At 53.2% G+C, this 20000-nt stretch overlaps 1 protein-coding gene across 3 annotated transcripts in view; it reads left to right on the forward strand.

Moving 5' to 3' along the window:
* Positions 1 to 20000, forward strand: part of Usp30 (ubiquitin specific peptidase 30) — a 56776-nt gene that overhangs the window by 29547 nt on the left and 7229 nt on the right. Inside the window, exons 1-7 of one of the 3 annotated variants that reach the window (XM_028861684.2) lie at positions 2963 to 3168; positions 5009 to 5118; positions 6418 to 6600; positions 11239 to 11342; positions 15142 to 15240; positions 15738 to 15783; positions 16945 to 17039. In XM_028861684.2, the coding sequence (XP_028717517.1) occupies positions 3086 to 3168; positions 5009 to 5118; positions 6418 to 6600; positions 11239 to 11342; positions 15142 to 15240; positions 15738 to 15783; positions 16945 to 17039 (720 nt within the window). In that variant the 5' untranslated portion in view covers positions 2963 to 3085. Of the gene's footprint in view, positions 1 to 2962; positions 3169 to 5008; positions 5119 to 6417; positions 6601 to 11238; positions 11343 to 15141; positions 15241 to 15737; positions 15784 to 16944; positions 17040 to 20000 lie in introns of those variants that run through there. The other 2 variants (XM_037198608.1, XM_037198609.1) reach the window with 2 other exon arrangements.

The following is a 20000-nucleotide window of genomic DNA, read 5'->3' on the forward strand; positions in this document are numbered from 1 at the left end:
TGTGTGTGTGTTTGTGTGTGTTTGTGGTGTGTGTGTATGCTTGCGTTCACATCTGTGGGGTTGCACTTTTGTGTGTGCAGGTGCATGCACTTGTGTGTGTGCACAGGTGTGGAGGCACACGGTTGACATCCAGTGTCTCCCTTGAACGTTGTCTCCGAAGTCTTTTACTTGATTCCAGAGCTAGCCATTTCAGTCAGTCTGTCTAGTCTGTTCTTGGGATACCCTGCATCCACCTCCTGTATGTCAGGACTTACTTCCGGGACACCTCCCCTCTCACCTGGCACTTTATGTGGGTTCTGGGGATCCAAACTGTGGTCTTTATGGTTGCACAACAAGTACGTAACCCCTGAGCCATCTCCCTAACCTCTCTCGGCTGCTTTTTACCTCATTGGTTACCTGTTAGTTGCAGTTTGTCCCGCCCATACTCATTTGTGACGTCGACCCCACCTCTGCACTATACCGCATTTGGGTAACCTGAGTCCTAGCCTCAGTTGAGTGGTCCATGAGGTAGACACTATCCTAAAGGTATCCCGTGCAGGGCTGGAGGTGCGGCTCTGCTGGTAGAGGCTTGCCTGGAATGCATGAAGTTCTGGGTTCCAACCCCAGCACTGAATGAAACTGGGTATGGAGGTGCAAGCCTGTAATCCCAGTATTTATGAAGATCAGGAATCCAAGGTTGTCTTTGTCTACACATTAAGGCCCTCCTCCAAAAGTTATATATATGACTGTGTGTGTGTGACAGCATATAATGACATGCAATGCAAACGCTTGTCTGTAGCATCTTCTCAATGACAGGTTCAAATGCTCTTGAGTTGACATGTGACCCCAGGATAATTAGCTTTATCACCTGGACACAACCTAGAGTCACCTGGGAAGTGAGTCTCAACAGCAGCTGTCTACATTAGTGTGCCCTACGTGTCTTTATTTTAATTTTGTTAATTTGTAATTTGTAATTTGTAAATTATTTTAATTTATTATTATTCTTTTGGTTTTGAGACGCAGGGTTTCTCTGTGTAGTCCTGGCTCATCTAGGATTCACTCTGTAGACCAGGCTGGCCTCAAACCCAGAGATCCATCTGCCTCTGCCTCCTGAGGGCTGGGATTAAAGGCATGTGCCACCCCTGCCCGGCCATCATTCTGCTCTTGGCTATTGATGTGAGGAGACTCACTACCTCAAGTTCCCATCACTGTGGCTTAACCAACAATAGCCTGGAACCTGGAACTGGGAGCTAGAAGAAACCCTTTGTTTCCCCGTTTGCTTTTTGTCGGGATAGTTTATCACTGCGAAAGAAGTGTAACTAGAAGAGACCCCCACTGGACTCTCATCTCTATCCTCAATGTAAACAAAAGCAAGAACTCCAGCAGATACTTGTGCATCAATATTTAAAAGCAAAACTATTCACTGAAGCCAAGAAGGGGGACCTGGGGTATAGCTCAGTTGGAAGAGTGTTCAACTAGCATGCATGAAGGCCCGTGTTCAATTCCCAACAGTGCACAAAAGTGGCCATGGTGGCCCTGCAAGACCAGCATTCAGGAGGTGGAGGCAGGACGATCAGGGTTTCCAGATCACCAAATGTGTGTTCACTGACAAAGAATGAAGTCTGATAGGAACTACACTGCGGATGCACCTTGAAAACATTATGCTAATTGAAAAAAGCCAGGCATGAAAGGCCAGATAATTGAATTCACACAGCATGTAGAAATGACACACCCATACGGACAAAATATAAAGTAGATGCTGTGGAGAGAAAGGAAATCACTGCTTAGTAGGTGTGGTTCCTGACGGGGGAAATATAGAAGCTATATAGAAATGTCGGCATGCTCCTCCTATCACCGAGCTAGCTCACGTAGAAGCTGGGCTGGCAGCTGGTCCAGCGGGTGAGAGTGCCCGCTGCCAAACCTGACAACCTGGGTTTCAGCCCACGTGTCGGAAGGAGAGAACCAAGTCCCTCAAGTTGTTTTCTGACAATGTGTATGTGCATTTGCGTGTGTGTGAGCATGTGTATGTGAGCGTGCGTGTGTATGTGAGCATTTGCGTGTGTGTGTGAGCATGCGTGTGTGTGCATGCGTGTGTATGCATGCGTGTGTGTGTGCATGCGTGTGTGTGTGTGAGCATGTGTGTGATGTGAGCGTGCGTGTGTGTGGTGCGTGCGTGTGTGAGTGTGTGTGAGGCGTGTGTGTGATGGTGGGAGCGTGGGGGGCGTGGTGGTGTGAGCATGCGTGTGTGTATGTGAGCGTGCGTGTGTGTGTGTGAGCGTGGTGTGGGTGTGGTGTGTGTGAGCATGCGTGTGTGTGTGTGAGCATGCGTGTGGATGTGAGCGTGTGTGTGTGTGAGCGTGTGTGTGTGAGCATGCGTGTGGTGGTGTGTGGTGGCGTGGGTGTGTGTGAGCATGGGGTGTGTGTGTGAGCATGCGTGTGTGTGTGAGCGTGCGTGTGTATGTGAGCGTGTGTATGTGAGCGTGTGTGTGTGAGCGTTCGTGTGTGTATGTGTGCGCGTCGTGTGTGCACCACAGCCCACACAGGGAAGTCAGGACAACTTTGGTCCCCTTTTACCGTGTGGTCCCGGGGAATGAACTCAGGTGGTGAGATTTGGTGGCAGGGGCCTTTGGCCATCTCGCCAGCTCACATTTTTTTTTTTTTCTCCCTAAATCAAAGATGGAACCATTTTTTTTTTTTTTTAATTCTCAGTTTAATAACAGCTTTTCCACACGAAACACGACCCGAGCTCTGTCCCGAAGGCGGGGCGTCTGCGTTTCTGAATGAAGCCTGAGAAAACAAGCGGGCTCACAGCTTCCGAAGGAGTCAACGGCCCCCGCCCCCCGGAAGCCTCCCTTAGCAACGAATCAGGCCGCGGTTGCTAAGAGAAAAGGAAGCGAGGCGAGCGCGTCCGTCCACTATTGCAGTCCGGCGGCAGCAACTTCCGGTTCGTCGTTCTTCCTCCTCTCCCCCCCCCTCCCGGCCGAGGCGGGGTCGCTACGGCGGGTTCCGCCGCCTCGGGAACCTCGCGCACTGGGCTCCTCATTCCGCTGCTGCGGGCGGGGGGCGGCGGCTGGCGGCGGCGGCGACAGCGGCGACGGCGGCCGTGATGCTGAGTTCCCGGGCACAGGCGGCGAGGACGGCGGCCGACAAGGCCCTCCAGCGCTTCCTGCGCACCGGGGCGGCCGTCAGGTGAGCGGGCGGAGAGTGGCGGGCCCGGGGCCTCCGGGCCTGCGTCAACCCGGCCGAGACCGAGGCCGCGGCCCAGCGCCGCCTGCAGGGGCCGCGGCCTGCGCGGCCCCGCAGCCCTTGGCGGTGGCCCCGGACCCCCAGGCCCACAGTCTTCCCAGGCCTGCACGCCCCCTCCTGTTTGTTATAGGCCCGGCTCCCACCTCTGCTCTGCTGGCAACCCTCCTTTCTGCGTCTCAGACCGCGCCGGTCTCCCAGCTGTCGGAGCCCCTCGGCTGTGCGAGACTGCCCGGTCTGTGCCAACTTAAGGCTCCTCGTTCCTGCTAGGACCCCTGCCTGCACCCCAGCCTGTCCACGGCTATGTTCCCAAGGCCTGGGGCCACACCCCCATTGCTCACCCTGACTACTGGGACCTGTTGCTTGGAGTTTGGCTTTCTGGGGTACTGGGGCAGGTTTAACAGCGCCTTGTCCTGCTTGGACGCCCCCAGGGTCCGACCTGTCCGGTGTCGACCTTCTAGCGGTGGGAACTAAGCCTTGCATAGGACTTGCCTGTCGTCTACAAGCTGACCCGAGAGCAGGGTCGGGCTCAGCTCCCAGGCCCTCCTAGTCGCCTTATGATACCATTCTGTAGAAGAACCAGTCAGTGAACATTGTGTCCCTCAGTTTCTCCCGTTGAGTGTATGCCAGGCAGGTGTGCTGTGACCTCCTTCTCCAGCAGACTGCCTTTTTTTTTTTTTTTTTTTTCCAGCCAGGTTCGGTGCCATTCTATGCCCTCATCCTGGAAGGACAAAAATTGACTGGAAATTCATGATTAGCTAGGTTCAGTCCCTGGTACTGAGGGGAAAATCCACTTCATACAGTCCAAAATTAGGGTAAAGAATGCATTACACATATGTGGGTACATGTTAACACGTATGTGTGGTTTGCCTTAAAATTGTGTTTTGGACACTCCTGCAGTTTCCTTATCTATAGTAGAGGGATGGTGTTGGGGTTCACGTCAAGCCTGAATCAAAGGAATCTTTAATTTTGTGAATTTACAGAAGATTGCTGTTGCATTGTTTAGTATTCTCAAAGAGAAATCCATTTCTAAAGCCAGGTGTGCCACATCTGTCATTCCAATTGCTCGGGAGGCTGAAGCGGAACGACTCTAAGTTCAAAGCCAGCCTGGGCTGCAGAGTGAGTTAAACGCTAGTCTGGGTGACTCAGGGAGACTCTGTCTGAAAAGATACATAAATAAATAGATAAATAGGGAGCGCCTGGCGAGGTGGCTCAGGTGTTGAGGAGCTTCCTGCACCAGCGGCAAGTGTGAGGACCAGAGTTCAGACCCCCAGAAGCCATGTGAGCACCAGGTAGCCTGGCATGGTCCCTGCACTTGGCAGGAAAAAGCAGGGGAGCCTGGATAGCCCTGTCAGGGAGCTCTGGGTTCAAATGAGGCCCTGCCTGGATGAATACGGTAGATAGACTGGTGATGAGGGCTCCCGGTGTCAGCCCCACTCCCAACCCCCAATTGTGGATCTTAGTGCTTAAGCATCCTGATTTTTAAGACACCATCTCTTTTGTGTGTGTGTGTGTGTGTGTGTGTGTGTTTTCTCTGGCTGTCCTGGAACTCACTCTGTAGCCCAGGCTGGCCTCGAACTCACAGAGATCCGCCTGCCTCTGCCTCCGGAGTGCTGGGCTTAAAGGCTGGTGCCACCCTGCCCTGCTTCAAACACAATCTGACCGGTGTCTATTTAAAGCTGGCGGGTTGGGGGTTATTTTGACACAGTGTTCCTTTCCCTGCCAGTGTCTGTGTGCCCACCTGCTGCTGGGAGACAAAATGACAGCAGCGTCTTTTCCTTTTTAGATATAAAGTCATGAAGAACTGGGGAGTGATAGGCGGGATCGCCGCTGCCCTTGCGGCGGGAATATACGTTATCTGGGGTCCCATTACAGAGAGGAAGAAGCGGAGAAAAGGTAGGGCTGGGCCTGGAGCCTTTTTTGTTCGAAAGCAGTAGAGGAGGCCGGGGGATTGGGTGGTTGGTCCTCTCATCTTGAAAGTGAGGGCCGTGGTCTATGAAGTGGAACATTGCAGATCCCCACTTCCCACCCTGTGGTGGCAAGGCTCTGTTTTGGCAGCTTCTTGCACTTGATTTTTTTTTTTTTTAGACAAGATTTCTCTGTATAGTTTTGGAGCTTGTCCTGGATCTCGCTCTGTAGCCCAGGCTGGCCTCAAACTCACAGAGATCCACCTGCCTCTGCCTCCCGAGTGCTGGGATTAAAGGCGTGCACCACCATCGCCTGGCCTGCACTTGGTTTGAAGACATGCTTTGTGCTGGCCCGGTGGCTCATGCCTGTAATTCCAGTAGTCAGGATGCTGGAGCAAGAGGACACTGTGCCTTGAGTTCAAATCCAGCCTGTGCTCTAAAGCAAGTACCAGTCCAGGCAGGGTTATATAGGCAAGACCTGGGAGGGGGAGGGGAGGAACATGCTTTGTAATTATGTTTCAAGTGGCTCAATTGTCTGAGGTTCTCATTAATGTGTAATTGTATTTTCAGTCCTGCAGCTGACCATTACATCACAGGAGTGGTTTTTCTGAGAGAGGAGAGCAGGAGAGAAGGGGGAGAGAAGAGGGAGGGGGAAGCAAAGTCTGTTACAACTGACCCTTGTTAAACAAGGGGTCGGTTGTAGAGAAGTTCGTTATATGTTTTCACGGGTGTCTGAGAAGTTTCATAGCCAGCAAGGCTTGATAGCACACAGTCAGCACCCAGGAGGCCGAGGCAGGGGGCTCCGAGGCTAAGGCCAGCCTGGGCTCTATGTGCTGAGGTCTTGAGTTTTGGCGAAGAGGAAAAAAGGGCATCCCATCAGCTGGGGCCACTGTCTTTACAGACAGACCGACCAAAATCAGTGTCTTCCTGGTCCCTGGCAAGAACAAAGCATTGTCCCGGGAGGCAGTTCAGTTGCGGCTGCTGTGAGGACACTGTTCTCACTAAAGGGGAGCGTGAGGGGGAGGAGGAGGGGTGAGGGGGAGGAGGAAGGCGTGGCTGCTGCTTTTGTCCACTTACTGTCTGTGCCAGGCACCTGGAAGGCTTTCAGAGAGGACACAGCACAGAGGCTCTTCTGTGGTTCACAGTTTGCAGCACAGAATGCCCGGTGCCCAGGCTTGGCTCAGGTTGGATCTCAGTTGAGGGCCCTGCAGATGCAGGGTCCCAGATGGGAGAGAGACGGTCGGCCCGATGTGACGCACTGTCCTCCTCTTACCCACCTCTCCGTTAGGGCTCGTGCCTGGGCTCGTCAACTTAGGGAACACCTGCTTCATGAACTCGCTGCTGCAGGGCTTGTCTGCCTGCCCCGCCTTCGTCAAGTGGCTGGAGGAGTTCACCACCCAGTACTCCAGGGACCAGCAGGGGCCCCACCCACACCAGTGCCTGTCCTTGACGCTGCTGAACCTCCTGAAAGGTAGAGTGGGACTCGAGGGGTGTGCATCTTCAGTGGGTAGATGGCAGAGGAGGGCTTAGGAGCCACTTTGTAGAGAAAGACGTGGCGGAGGGGGCGGGGGTGGCACTCAGAACCTAAGAGGTTTAGATGAAATTGGATTAAAATTTACTTTCGAATTAATTTTTATAAAGAGCAATTAGATTCAAATTCAATCAGTCAGAATTGTTAAAAGAAGTTGTATTTAGTGTGTGACGCAGCTCACATAGGACAGTCAGTGTGTGTGCATGCGTGCGCGTGTGTGTCACACACCTCACGTGTCTTGACTTACAAAGCCTTCTCACCAATAAAATAAAATGGAACCATCTATTTAAAAAATTGTCAGTTTAGCTGGGGGGCGGCGGCGGCGCAGGCGCACGCCTTTAATCCCAGCACTTGGAGGGCAGAGGCAGGTGGATCTCTGTGAGTTCGAGCCCAGCCTGGTCTATAGAGGTAGTTCCAGGACTGCCGGGGCTCCACAGGGAAACTGTCTCGGAAAACCAAAAATAAATAAATAAATAAATCCACACCACACAAGCAGTTCAACTATAAGAAGTTTTTTAAAAAGTGTTTTGGCCCAAGAAATGAGATCATTCATGAAAGAAATACAAATAAAGGCTCTTAGGATTTGTTTCTTTTTGCCTGTCAGAAAAGATTAAAAAGCAGATTGCAGATTCCAGAGCCTGGTGGCTGTTAGCCGGGGTGTGCGCACACTGCGTTGGGGTGGCGTTTGGTCTGACCTTTCTCCAATGTGCTGTGGAACCGCCCTGGGAGCCCTGCACCATGGCTGGTGCCATCTGGCCTGAGCATCTCATGGCCAGAAGTCTTCCTGGTGGCTGCTGTGAGTGTCTGGGGAAAGATGCAAAGTGCTTTTCATTTGTGTGTCTGTGTGGGTGCCTGGGCAGGCCAGGAGGGGGTGTCGGTCCCCTGGAGCTGGAGTTACTGGCAGTTCCGGGAACCGAACTCGAGTCCTCTGTAAGTGCAGCCAAGCTCTTGACTGTCGAGTTACCCTCCAGCCCCTAGGGATTTGAAGTCTCCTGTCCAGCTTCATTATTTCTAAATCCACATGCAGAAAGCTTTTATGTTTATTTACTTACCTGTGTGTTTGTGTTTGGGTACATACACATGGCATGGTGCTTGTGGAGGTCAGAGGACAGCATGTGGGAGTCTGTTCTCCTCCTGTCCCCTGGTTCCTGATCCAGTGCAGGGCATCAGACTTGGTGGCGAACACCCTTGTCTGCCAAACCATCTTGCCAACCCCAGATTCAGTTTTGAGCAAAGGTTTTTGTTTGTTTAAACTGTTGAACTGTCCTTGATGGCGCTTGTTAAAATCTGGATATCACACTGTGCATGCGCAAGGGTCTCCGGCGTGTTTGTAAGCACCCAGGTTGTGGGTGCCGAACAGAAGGCCGAGGGGCCAGTGGCTTTAACAGAGTTTGCTCTCTTTTAACTTGGGAGAGGGGATAATGTTAAGTTAAGAGAAATGGGAAGAAAATACAGTGTGGTTTCATTTCGGTGACGTGAGAGCTGATGGCTGCTTTCTAGGAAGAAGTCTCACCCGGAGGTGATCTCGGTGCGCACAGTTAGGGACCGTTTTAACGAACCACGCTGCTGTGATCTCACAGTCGGAGCAAGGGGCTGGGAAGGGCCCACGGCAGAGCGCTCACTGCTCAGGCGTGCGGACCCCCACCAAAGGGTGCGTGCTGCAGTCTTAGGAATGCGAGGCAGACGGGCGAGTCCCCGAGGCCCAGTGGCCAGCCAGTCAGTGAGTTCCAGGTTGAGTGAGTGTGTCGGTCTCAAAAAGTACAATGGGGAGTGGAGAGGAAGAAGCTGGATGTGGACACACACACAGCTACATACATGTGTATGTGAGGTGCTGTGATGTCCAACTCTGACCTCCATAGACACACAACTACATACATGTGTGTGTGAGGTGCTGTGACGGCCAACTCTGTCCTCCATAGACACACACAGCTACATACATGTGTGTGTGAGGTGCTGTGATGGCCAACTCTGTCCTCCATGGATACACACACAGCTACATATGTGTGTGTGAGGTGCTGTGATGTCCAACTCTGTCCTCCATAGACACACACAGCTACATACGTGTGTGTGAGGTGCTGTGACGTCCAACTCTGTCCTCCATAGGACACACACAGCTACATACGTGTGTGTGAGGTGCTGTGACGTCCAACTCTGTCCTCCATAGGCACACACAGCTACATACATGCACATGGGGTGGTGCTTTTTTCCGGCATTGGCGTTTCTCTGGTGGTAAGTGACCACAGCAGCTCTTCATCTGCCTGTTGGCCATTGTTGTAGGAGAAATGGCTGCTCAAGGTTCTGCCTGTGGGTGAGTTGGGTTGTTTAGGGGTTTTGTTGTTAGTTTTTAGGAGTACTTTTCTATTAGAATTTTTTTCTTTTAAAAATTGATGTGTGCATGTCGGGGGGGGGGGGGGGAGGGGGCACATGTATGTGGGTGTCGTGGAGGCCAGAAGAGGGCATTGGGTCCCCTGGAGCTGGACTTAGAGGTGGTGGTAGCTGCCCGGCGTGGGTGCCGGGAACTGAACTTGAGTCCTCTGGAGGAGCAGCAAGCATCTGCCGCGCGGCCCCTGCGGCCCTGGCGCCTTGTGCACCCTCCTCCTCCTCAACCTTTGCCCCTCCCTCATCCGCAGCTCTTGGGGTGTCTGTGACCCCTGCCGTGGAGCCTCCTTCCAGGCTGCGGCGAGCGTCTCTGCACGTGGCCATTGGCGCACAGGAGTGTTTCTTCAGGTGGACAGAGGAGCTGGGCTGTGGGTGGCAGGTTATGAAACTGCCGGGGACCTTGCCAGATTGCCTCACAGTGTCCAGGCGGTCGTTGACATTTTCCCAGGAGTGTGACTCCTTCTCAGCTCTGCGGCCTTTGTCCTGGAGGGTGAGGGCTGGGCCAAGGTGCTCACCTCACAGGTCGCTGCCTCCCGTGCCCTGCCGCTCAGGTTCTGGCCATGTCAGACAGCTCGGATGGGGCTGTGGGGGCAGGAGGTCAGCGGTGTTCTCACCCCGGAGTCAGAGCCCTGACTGCACACCGAGGGGTAGAAACGGGCTGCGCTGTGTCATGTGTGGATCACAGAACCTGAGACCGCAGATCCTTCCTTTATCTCGCACTTGAGCAACATGGCCCTGCGCACTGTGCCTGGAAGCCTCTGGTCAGAATGAGAGTCAGCACTCTTGCCTGTGACCAGTCCAGGGCTCCCTGTCTTCTGTCATTGTTGATTGTGTGTGTGTGTGTGTGTGTGTGTGTGTGTGTGTGAGAGAGAGAGAGAGAGAGAGAGAGAGACAGACAGACAGACAGACAGACAGTCCGTCCCTGTGTAGCCCTGGCTGTCCTGGAGTTCCCTATGTATCCTAGCTGGCCTCAAACTCAAAGAGATCCACCTGCCTCTGCTTCCTGAGTGCTGGGATTAAAGTCGTGCACCACCAACCCAGCTTCGATTTATTTTTTTCTTGTTATGTATCTGTGTGGGTATCCTTGGAGACCAGGAGAGGGCGCCAGATCCTTAGCTGGAGAGCCACCTGATGTTAGTTTAGTGCTGGGCTTTGAACTCCAGGCCTCGTGATAGAGCTACAAGTGCCTTTACCACTGCAGACTCCTCCGGCCCTGGGCTGTCTGTCTTGCTAGGGAAGCCTGTTCAGTGTCCCGTCTGTGTGTGTCCTTGGCCTGTGGCTGCCTCTGTGCTTCACCCACGGAGCCGAGTAGTTGGACAGCCCACCACCAAGGGAAAAGGAGCTGACCCTAGGTGTAGATAGAGCCATGAACCCCCACCTGACCCGACTCCATCTTTTTATAATTTACATTCTTCATTGCTGTTATTTGGGATGGGTCCTTGTTCTGTTGCCAAGATTGGTCCCGAATTCCTGGGGTCAGGAAATCTTCCCACCTTAGCAGTCCTCAGTAGCTGGGACTGTGGCTCATGCACTATGCTAGGCAAACTTTTGTTTTTGTTTGAGGGTTTTATTGTACTTTTGGTTATGAAGTAATGCATTCGTCTGCTTTATGCATCCTAACACACTTGGTGCCTGGTGGTCAGAAGCTCATAAACATGAGCGAAGGCTGAGAAGCCATGGCAGAGCCCTGGGGAGAAGTGATCCATGCCGGGTGTGGGGTTGGCCTAGTAGTGAGAGTCCTGGAGAATTATGAGTTCAGATCACACTCAACTGACTTATAACATCTCTCCTCATCAGTGATGGTAATTTGTATCTTCCTGAAATCTTAAGATTCATTCAACAAGGGCTGGAGAGATGGCTCAGCAGTTTGGAGCACTGGCTGCTCTTCCAAAGGTCCTGAGTTCAACTCCCAGCATCCACATGGTGGCTCACAACCATCTCTAGTAGGATCTGATGCCCTCTTCTGGCATTAAGTTATACATGCAGATAAAGCACTCATATACATAAATAAATAATAAAATCTTAAAAAATAAAAATTCATTCAACAAACATGTTATGCCTCCTTGCTGACTCAGCAGTGTGTAAGGCTCCGAAGAGGGGGCTGTGGTGTCACCTGGCGGGGTTGTCCCTTTGCATGTGGTGTGCAGTATTTCTGGCTGGTTCTGCTCTGACTCAGTTGTCTTTCTTTCTCGTACCCAGCTTTGTCCTGCCAAGAAGTCACCGAGGATGAGGTCTTGGATGCAAGCTGCCTGCTGGATGTGCTGAGGATGTACAGGTGGCAGATTTCTTCCTTTGAAGAACAGGTGAGGACTCCAGACAGCAGGCTGAGCTTGGAGAGTCCCTTTCCCTAGGGACGGGGTGCGTGTGCGTGCCACTGGGGATCAAGCCCAAGGCCTGGAATCTGCTTGAATCTGCTAGGCAGGTGCTCTCCCACTGAGTTCTATCCCTTGCTTTTCTGTGACACTTTGGGCAGTCTTAGTGTTGTGTGAGCAGAGGTCCATTGTCTCACTGCTGTCCTGATTAGAGAGGACACAAAACTCTGTCACTTTGGCACGAAAACAGTGGTCACAAGGAGAGCTTCTGGCTTTCTCTGACTCTGCACTCCAGGTGCTGAGAGACCTTCTGGCCCATACCCTTGTTCTAGAAGATCCATCTTCAGAGGGGGCTTAAAGTGTCCCCGGGCCCTGAGCAGGTGTCCCGCACAGCCACAGGACTTGGTTCAGGACGCTCTCCCTTCCTTTCGCCCCTTCACTGTGGTCTTTGGAATCTGGCATGCCTCCCTCCTGACCACTGTTACCTAGAGCGACCCTGAGGCTGCGGCCAGCAGGGACTGGGCCCTAGGGTGACACCCTCTGCTTCCCCGGCACCCAGGCACATCTTCAGCAGCTGCATCTCCAAGTGGCCTGGTCCCACTTTGTGTATGGGAGGGGAGCAGCCCCTCAGACTTCCACACTGGGCTGGATGAGGGGCTGTGGAAACATGGGAAAGGGTGAGGCCCCCAGCCTTGGTCTCACGGATTTATCTTGTTCCTCCCTGATCGGAAGCCATGTTGCGCCATGTTTCAAACACACGGTGGGTGATGAGTGTGTGACGGTTTCTCTTGCCGGCTGCATCTGTATGCTAGAGTGTGTTTCCACCTCCCATGTGGAAATGACCTCAGCTGCTGGACTGACTCAGCGGTCCTTCCCTGTGTCCTAGCTGAGAGAGAGACTCTCAGGTCAGTCTCCAAGGACACTGTAAGTCCCACCCTCTGTCAAGGACCTGCTTAAGCCAAGTCACCCTTGGGCGGTTTCCCAAAGTCGGTGCACAGCAGTTATGGGCCACAGATGCAGCCACAGGAAAGAGGGGGTATCTTCTGAGCAGACAGAGCCTCGGTCCTGCTGTTGGTCTCGCCCACATCTGCACCATCTTGCCATCTGGTTAGTCCAGAACCAGATCACACTGATGGGCAACCCATTTTGTGTCTAAACCAGGAGCTGTAGGAGATGCACTAGGCTCAGTCCTTCGTGTGCGTTCCCTAACTGCGTCCCTGTGCCAGCCCTGTTACCCAGGAGTCAGGGTACGGTTGGGGACACAGGCCCAGAGGAGCAAAGTGACTTCCCGGTCAGCTGCTGTGTGAGTGGCAGAGCCGGCATTGGAAGGGTCTGGCACTGAGGTGCACACGCACCCCCACATCTTCTTAGTGTTACCCCTTTCCTCACAGCCCGAGGAGCCTGCAGACTGGCTGGCACAGGCTGCGGGAGGAGTACAGAAAGAGCCAGCTGTCGGCTGGCTCTCCTCCCTGACAGGGCTGAGCTCTGCTTGTGCTGTTGGCTAATGGCGGCCTTCCACACCTGCCCCTGGGTGAGCGCTTGCAGCCTGGCAGGGTGAAGGCGGGAGCGGTGGGGCTTTGAGTTCAAGGGCAGCCCGGGCTGTGAGCTGCACAGGTCAGTGGGACGCTGTCTCCACATGACCAGTACAGAAAGGACTCGGATGGAGCTCAGTCAGATCCCATCCCCAGTACTGCAGATTACATTAAATAAAATAATAAAGTTTGGTTTGTAGCTTTGGAGCCTGTCCTGGCTCTCACTCTGTAGACCAGGCTGGCCTCGAACTCACAGAGATCGGCCTGGCTCTGCCTCCCAGTGCTGGAAATTAAAGGTGTGTGCCACCACTGCCTAGTTAAATTAGAAATTTAAAATTATGAACTAGTGCTCTGGTTTGCTGTGACTTCTGTTTGAAGAGTGTCCTAGTTAGGGCTGCTGTTGCTGTGATGAACACCATGGCCAAAAGCAAGTTGGGGAGGAAAGGGTTTATTTGGTTTACACTTCCACATCATAGTCCATCATTGAGGGAAGTCAGGATAGGAACTCAAGCAGGACAGGAACCTGGAGGCAGGAGCTGATGCAGAGGCCATGGAGGGGTACTGCTTACTGGCTTGCTCCCTATGGCTTGCTCAGCCTACTTTCTTATAGAACCCAGGACCACCAGCCCAGGCATGGCACCAAAATGGGCTGGGTCCTCTTTCATCAATTGCTAATTAAGAAAATGCCCCACAGGCTTGCCTACAGCCCAATCTTTTTTTTTTTTTTTTAAGATTTATTTATTTATTATGTATACAGCATGTATGCCTGCATGCCAGAAGAGGGCAGCAGATCTCATTACAGATGGCTGTGAGCCACCATGTGGGTGCTGGGAATTGAACTCAGGACCTCTGGAAGAGCAGTCAGTGCTCTTAACCTCTGAGCCATCTCTCCAGCTGCAGCCTCCAGCCCAGTCTCATGGAGGCATTTTCTGAGTTGAGGTTCCCTCCTCTCTGATGACTCTAGCTTGTGTGGAGGTGACGTTATAAAGTAGCCAGCACAGCAGGGAAGCATCGTCAGGGCATGATTGGCAGCTGAGGAAGGGTAGGAGGCTGCTGCAGGGACCCAGCCCAGAACGGCATAGCTCAGGTGCGGCCTAGGCAGGGCCTGAAGAGGTTTGGAGTTTGGGGTGTGTTTAGGAGCAGGAGCCTCAAGTTTGATGCTGGTTTGGCCTAGTGGGTGGTGGGGAGGAGAGTGCAGTGACTGGATTGTTGTCAGGGCGTCCCTTAGAGCAGGGGTGGGGAGGGGAAGTCTGAAGGATGGGAGGGGAGGGGCAACACTGAAGGTCAGGGCAAGCCTGAGCTTGGAGTGAGCTTGGTGTGCTGTGGGAACACAGAAGAGCCAGGGCTGGAGCCTGTCGCTGAGTGCAGTTCTCAGGAGCGTGTGGGCCTCGCTCTTCTCGAGAAGGCCCTGCGTGCAGGTCAGGGAGGCCTTTCTCTGCCAGAGCTGGCCATCACAGGCTGGATGTGGACCTTTCAGAAGCTGGGTGAGCTCAGTGTCCAGTGCGCTTCGCTCCATGCACGTGACCCTGGCTTCCAAAGCCAGCACCGCAAAGCCAAAAAGTGAATAAAAACTGAAAGATCTGAGTACTATGGCCTGAAGCTGAGCTCAAGTATGGGATCTGCTCTTACCAGTATAAAACAATCACCTGGCGCCTGTGTGCGGTGAGACGCGAGGTGGGATCCACAGGCCTGCAGCCCAGAGCCTGTGCGGGGGAGAGAAGCAGCTCTCAGGCTGCAGCAGCCTGGGAAGGAGGTCTTTCAGATTGCTCCTTAGAGGCATTTCCTGCTGTAGGACCCAGCAATGCCACCTCTGGGCACGTTCCAAGAATTGCGAGCAGAGACTCGCGCAGGTGGTTGTACATTTACATTCTTAGCAGAGTCCCTCATAGCAGCCACCAGCGGGCAGAGCACTGCCAGTGAAGCGTGAATCTAATGATTCTTTATCAATCAAAAATCAGGCCGGGCAGTGGTGGCGCACGCCTTTAATCCCAGCACTCGGGAGGCAGAGCCGGGCGGATCTCTGTGAGTTGGAGGACAGCCTGGTCTACAGAGCGAGATCCATGACAGGCACCAAAACTACACAGAGACACCCTGTCTCTCACACACACACACAAAAAAACCCTGAAATGGGGTCCAGGTCTCCTTCAGTGAGTGGGACCCTGAGAAAGGAGTAAGGGTCGGGTCTGCTGCACATGGCATGGTAATGCCCCTGGCCTTGCCTCAGGAGCCTCTCTGAAGGATGCTTTGTCCTTGGACAGGATGCTCACGAGTTGTTCCACGTCATCACCTCCTCACTGGAAGACGAGCGGGACCGCCAGCCTCGAGTCACTCATCTCTTTGACGTTCATTCCCTGGAGGTAATGGCTTCAGTATCGGTCTGCGCATTCGGTGAGCGCAGGACACACAGTCTTTGTAAGGCCTGGATGTGAGCGGACGGGAGACCCAGTGACCGGGAGGTGGGGGGTGTGTGAGGCCGGCAACCCTTAAACTGCACATTCCCGGTGGGGTGTGCACCGGGCGTGGCAGGCTCCCGAAGAGGCCTGTTGCTGCAGCTTGGGTGGTGCTGGAGGAGAGAAGGTCCACGGGGTTCCCTGAGTGAGTGCTCGTCTCCTGGAACAGTGTAGGGTTGGCTGGTAAGGGGAAGGATCCCAGAGAGAAGAGACAGGGTTTTGCGGCCACCATAAAGGAACTCGTCAGAAACCAAGCAGAGGGCGGGTCAGTGCCACCTCAGAAAGTGGGCTGTGGACACCGTTGGTTTTGATGTTCCAGGTGCCTCGGGAACTTGCAAGGCTCCTGGGTGGCGAGGGCGGTTGAAAGGCTGGCAGTTGAGGTTTGGTCTCTTTTTTCCCTACAGCAGCAGTCAGAGATGACTCCCAGACAAGTCACCTGCCACACGAGAGGTAGTCACTTTCCATTGATCAAATGTGCATTTCTGAAGAAATGAATGAGAGCAGCTGTGTGCCTTTTAGATAGGACAGCACTGTGTGTGTGAGAGACTCTTGCCGCCTGCGTCCAGCTGGGGCTGCGCTGGACCTCCGTGCACCTGCTGAGGGCCTGGAGTGTTCTGGAGACAGCTTTGAATGAGAAGCTAAGTTCGTCCAGCCCCAGCCTGACTCGGCTCCTCCCTCCACTTCCTCTTACTGAGGCCCCTCCCCTGGAGTTTTAGGTCCTGGGGAAAATTCAGTGAACAGAATCTGTCCTTCAGCTTTCACCGCAGAGAATCCTAGCTCTCTTGAGAAACCTTTGTTTTCTCGAGAGTTGAAATGAGCACAGCCTCTGGGTCAGTAGCAGTCGGGCTGCGGTCAGTCCCAGGCAGCCCCAGGCGGTACGGCCTTCATCTGAGGCCACAGTGGACACAGAGGACAGCGACCATCTTCATCGAATGAAATTTACAGGAGCCAAGGGGGGGCGCACGTCTGTAACTCCCACACATGCAAGGCTGAGGCAGGAGGATTTACTGTGTCTTTAAGGCTAGCCTGGGCTCTATAGTGAGTTTCAGGTCAGCCTGGGCTATAGTATAAGACCATATTTCCGTGTCTCAAAAAGAGAGATTGAGAAGAGAGATGAAGTAATTTTCCAGGTCACATGACTAATAAGCAGACTCAGACCTCACTGAGGACTCCCTGATTCTAGAGGGAGAGTTTCTTACAAGCGTTTTGTCCACTAACTGCCATCCTAATCAAGGAGCAGCCCGGTTCTCTAGAAGTTGTTTATTCTGAGCTTCCCTTGCTGTATGGAATATCTGTGCCTCCTCCTGCCCCCTCCACAGTGCGTGTGCACCTGCAGATCTCAGCATCCTCCCCTCCTCCTGCCCCCTCCACAGTGCGTGTGCATCTGTAGATCGCATTAGCATCCTTTTTGGTGTCTGCTCCATGGTACACAGCCTTACACATGAGCCTTGAGGCTCTTCTGTGAGGATGAGACTGCAGGTCAGCAAGGAAGACTCACTGTGCTTCATGGGAACAGTTTGCTACGGGAGGAATGTCTGCTCTGTGCTGAGGAGGGTGGAGTCTGCTGGGGTCTTGGGCGATGTGCCATATCAAAATGTGCTTTGCTTCCAGGGTCTCCTCACCCCACGTCTAATCACTGGAAGTCTCAGCACCCTTTCCACGGAAGACTAACTAGTAACATGGTGTGCAAACACTGTGAGCACCAGGTAAGCGCCGTGACAGCCCCCGGGAGACTGCACTGGAGTCAGGGTGCAGCAGAGGACCCAGAGAGTGCAGGCTGGCCCCGGGGGGACTGCACTGGAGTCAGGGTGCAGCAGAGGACCCAGAGAGTGCAGGCTGGCCTCGGGGAGCCCTGGTTACTGCCTGCACTCGGTCACCTGGGCCAGTGCCGGTGTCACTGGACCCTCAGGTGACATCTGCCCTGGGAGCAGGTGTGGCGTGCGGACGATTGCAGCATTTCAGGTCCTGAGCTTTCGAGTCTGCCTGCTCATGATGCGTACAGCGGATCTGAGGAGTGGGAGGGCCTTTAGCTTTGCATTTGAGGGTTCAAACCTTTCTTTATGGAAAAGCTTCAACTCAATACAAGGAGAGAATTTTACAGCTGTTACATCAATTTTAGAACATTTTAACACACTGCCCTGCCCCCTGTGGAAAAAAAAAAATACCCCAAAACCTTACACATGACCATTCTCTGCTGAACTCCTCACAACCAGTGATGTATCTCTGTCTGGTGGGGGACAAGTCTCGACTTCCCAGAGCAGAGTCCTGCCATAGGCATCCTCTTTTGCTTAGCTCACTTGCATGCGGGGTCTTCTCTCTTGTGGTGTGTACATGAGCACGTCCTGCTGTTAGAACCTAGTGACAGCTGCGTCACGTGGCTCTGACGTGTGCTCCTATGTTCTCGTCCACGCTCAGTTGAGGAGCATCTATATTGTTTCTACTTTGAGTGTTTGTTTTGTATTGTTTTGTTTTTAAGTTTCTTCAAGACAGGATCTCGCTATGTACCCTTGGCTGTCCTAGAGCTCACTCTGTAGACCAGGCTGGCCTTGAACTCACAGAGATCTGCCTGGCTCTGCCTCCCGAGTGCTGGGATTAAAGGAGTGTGCACCACCACCTGGTGTGTGTGTGTGTGTGTGTGTGTGTGTGTGTGTGTGTGTGTGTGTGTAAATGAATGTGTATGCCCAGGAGCTGGTAGATGCCACATGTGGAGACGCTGACTCAACCTTTGAGAAGCTGTTCTCCAGGGCGGCTGCACCCTTCCACGCGGGTGCCGAGACAGGCTGTCCCGAAGCCTCTCCAGCACTGTCCTGTCTGACTCGTGGACTTCAGGATTTCTCTTGCTTCCCTGGCCGTAACTGACAAGGAAGTTTTTAACCTAGATTTGAAGAGTGCTGAGTGAAGGTTTGATGCACTCTCTAAGTGACGACCACCGTCCAGCCAGCCCATCTGGGGTCATGACCTTAGTGTGGGGGTGGTGAGTGCTCTCTCAAGGCCCCTGTGAGCGAGTTTCGAGACTGCTTTAACGGTCATCACCGTGCTGTGTGCACATCCCTGAGGTCTGTGCCAGCGTCTCCCTGTCCTACCTTCCACCCCCACAGTCACCGGGCCCCTGTCTCTGTACGTTTGTCTGCAGGCGAGGTCATGTGGGTGATGCCCTCCAAGTGGCTTTATGAGGTGCTGAGCTCATCTCCTTCCAGTACCCACCCCAGAGAGATTGAATCCATCATTCAGTGATGCTCTCGGTGGGTTGGTTGACTTGAGACAGGGTGTGGCTGTGGTAGCCCAGGCTGGCCCTCTGCCTTCCGTATCGTATCCGGAGGGTGGGATCACAGGTGTGCGCAGACGTGTCTGGCTGGTGGTAACTTTTCGAAGGCTCTCTCTCCCTTTTGTTCTCCGAGGTGGCAGCCTCAGTTTGGGCTCCTGCCACAGTGTAACAGGAGTTTCTGTTCCCCCCTTCTGCCAGCATGTCTTGTCTCTGTGGGCGTCCGTGCCTGAGTGGACACCACTTGTGAGCCTCGTGTTTCTTGAGACGTGGCCTCTCCTGCTCTGGAATTTGCCACGTTGGCTTGGCTGGCCAACTAATGAGCCTGTCTCCACCTTCCTGGTTCTGGGATCTTGTTTGTTTGTTTGTTTGTTTGTTTGTTTGTTTTTGTTTTGTTAATGTAGGTTCTGGGGTTTGAACTCGGGTCCCTCATGCTTGCAGGGCCGGCTCCTGACCACTGAGCCATCCTGACAGCCACCCTCTTGTCTTTCACAGCAGCCGTTTGAGTAGAGATGTGTCCCTGGGGTTTGATAGGCAGCGTTTCCTGACAGCTGGAGTTTTCCATGTTCCTGTCGCCATGCTGGGTCTCCTTGGAAAATGTTTTTTTTTTTTTGGGGGGGGTGTCCTTTGCCAACCTCCCTCCCTTCCTTCCCTCTGTCCCTCCTCCCCTCTCCCTCCTTCCTTCCCTCTGTCCCTTCTTCCTTCCCTCCCTCCCTCTCTCCCTCCCCCCTTCTCTCTCTCCCTCCTTCTCTCTCTTTCTTCCCTTCCTCTTCTTTTTTGTTGTTATTTTTGGAGCAGGGTCTCGTGTAGCCCAGGCTAGCCTCTGACTGATCCTCCTACCTCTGCCTCCCAAGTTGGAGTATTACAGGCATTGCTACCACACTTGGTTGCTTATTTTTAAAAATTCTGTTTGTTTTAGGGTTTTTTTTTGGGGGGGTGCTGCTGATTTATGAGTCCCTCCTATACTGTGGACCTCACCCTCCTCAGGGGTGTGGTTACAAATGCTTCCTCTTACTCAGTAGTTGCCTTTAAGCGAGTGCTTTCCTTGCCGTCTAGTTTTGGGTGACGTCACCTGTGACTGACATGATAATTTTTTAAATAAGGTTTGTGTGTTTTAATTCCTTGATTTGTGTTGCCCTTCATCTCTGACTTTTCCTTTCCTTTATTTATATTTGAAGCTGTTGCAAGTGGAATTAGGAATGTTTTATGTTCTAGGTCACCGGCACATAGAACTGCATCTGTTTGTTGAGCCATTTGGTGTCTTGAGATATTTTATTTTTCACAGTGATGGGGACTCAACTCCCACAAGCACTCTGTCCGGTGCATGCATACCCTGTACATAGGTGCACTAGTGTGCACACACACACACAGGCACACACTCACACACAGGCACACTCACACACAG

This window comes from Peromyscus leucopus, chromosome 23 (assembly GCF_004664715.2).
Source record: "Peromyscus leucopus breed LL Stock chromosome 23, UCI_PerLeu_2.1, whole genome shotgun sequence".
Lineage (NCBI taxonomy): Eukaryota > Metazoa > Chordata > Mammalia > Rodentia > Cricetidae > Peromyscus > Peromyscus leucopus.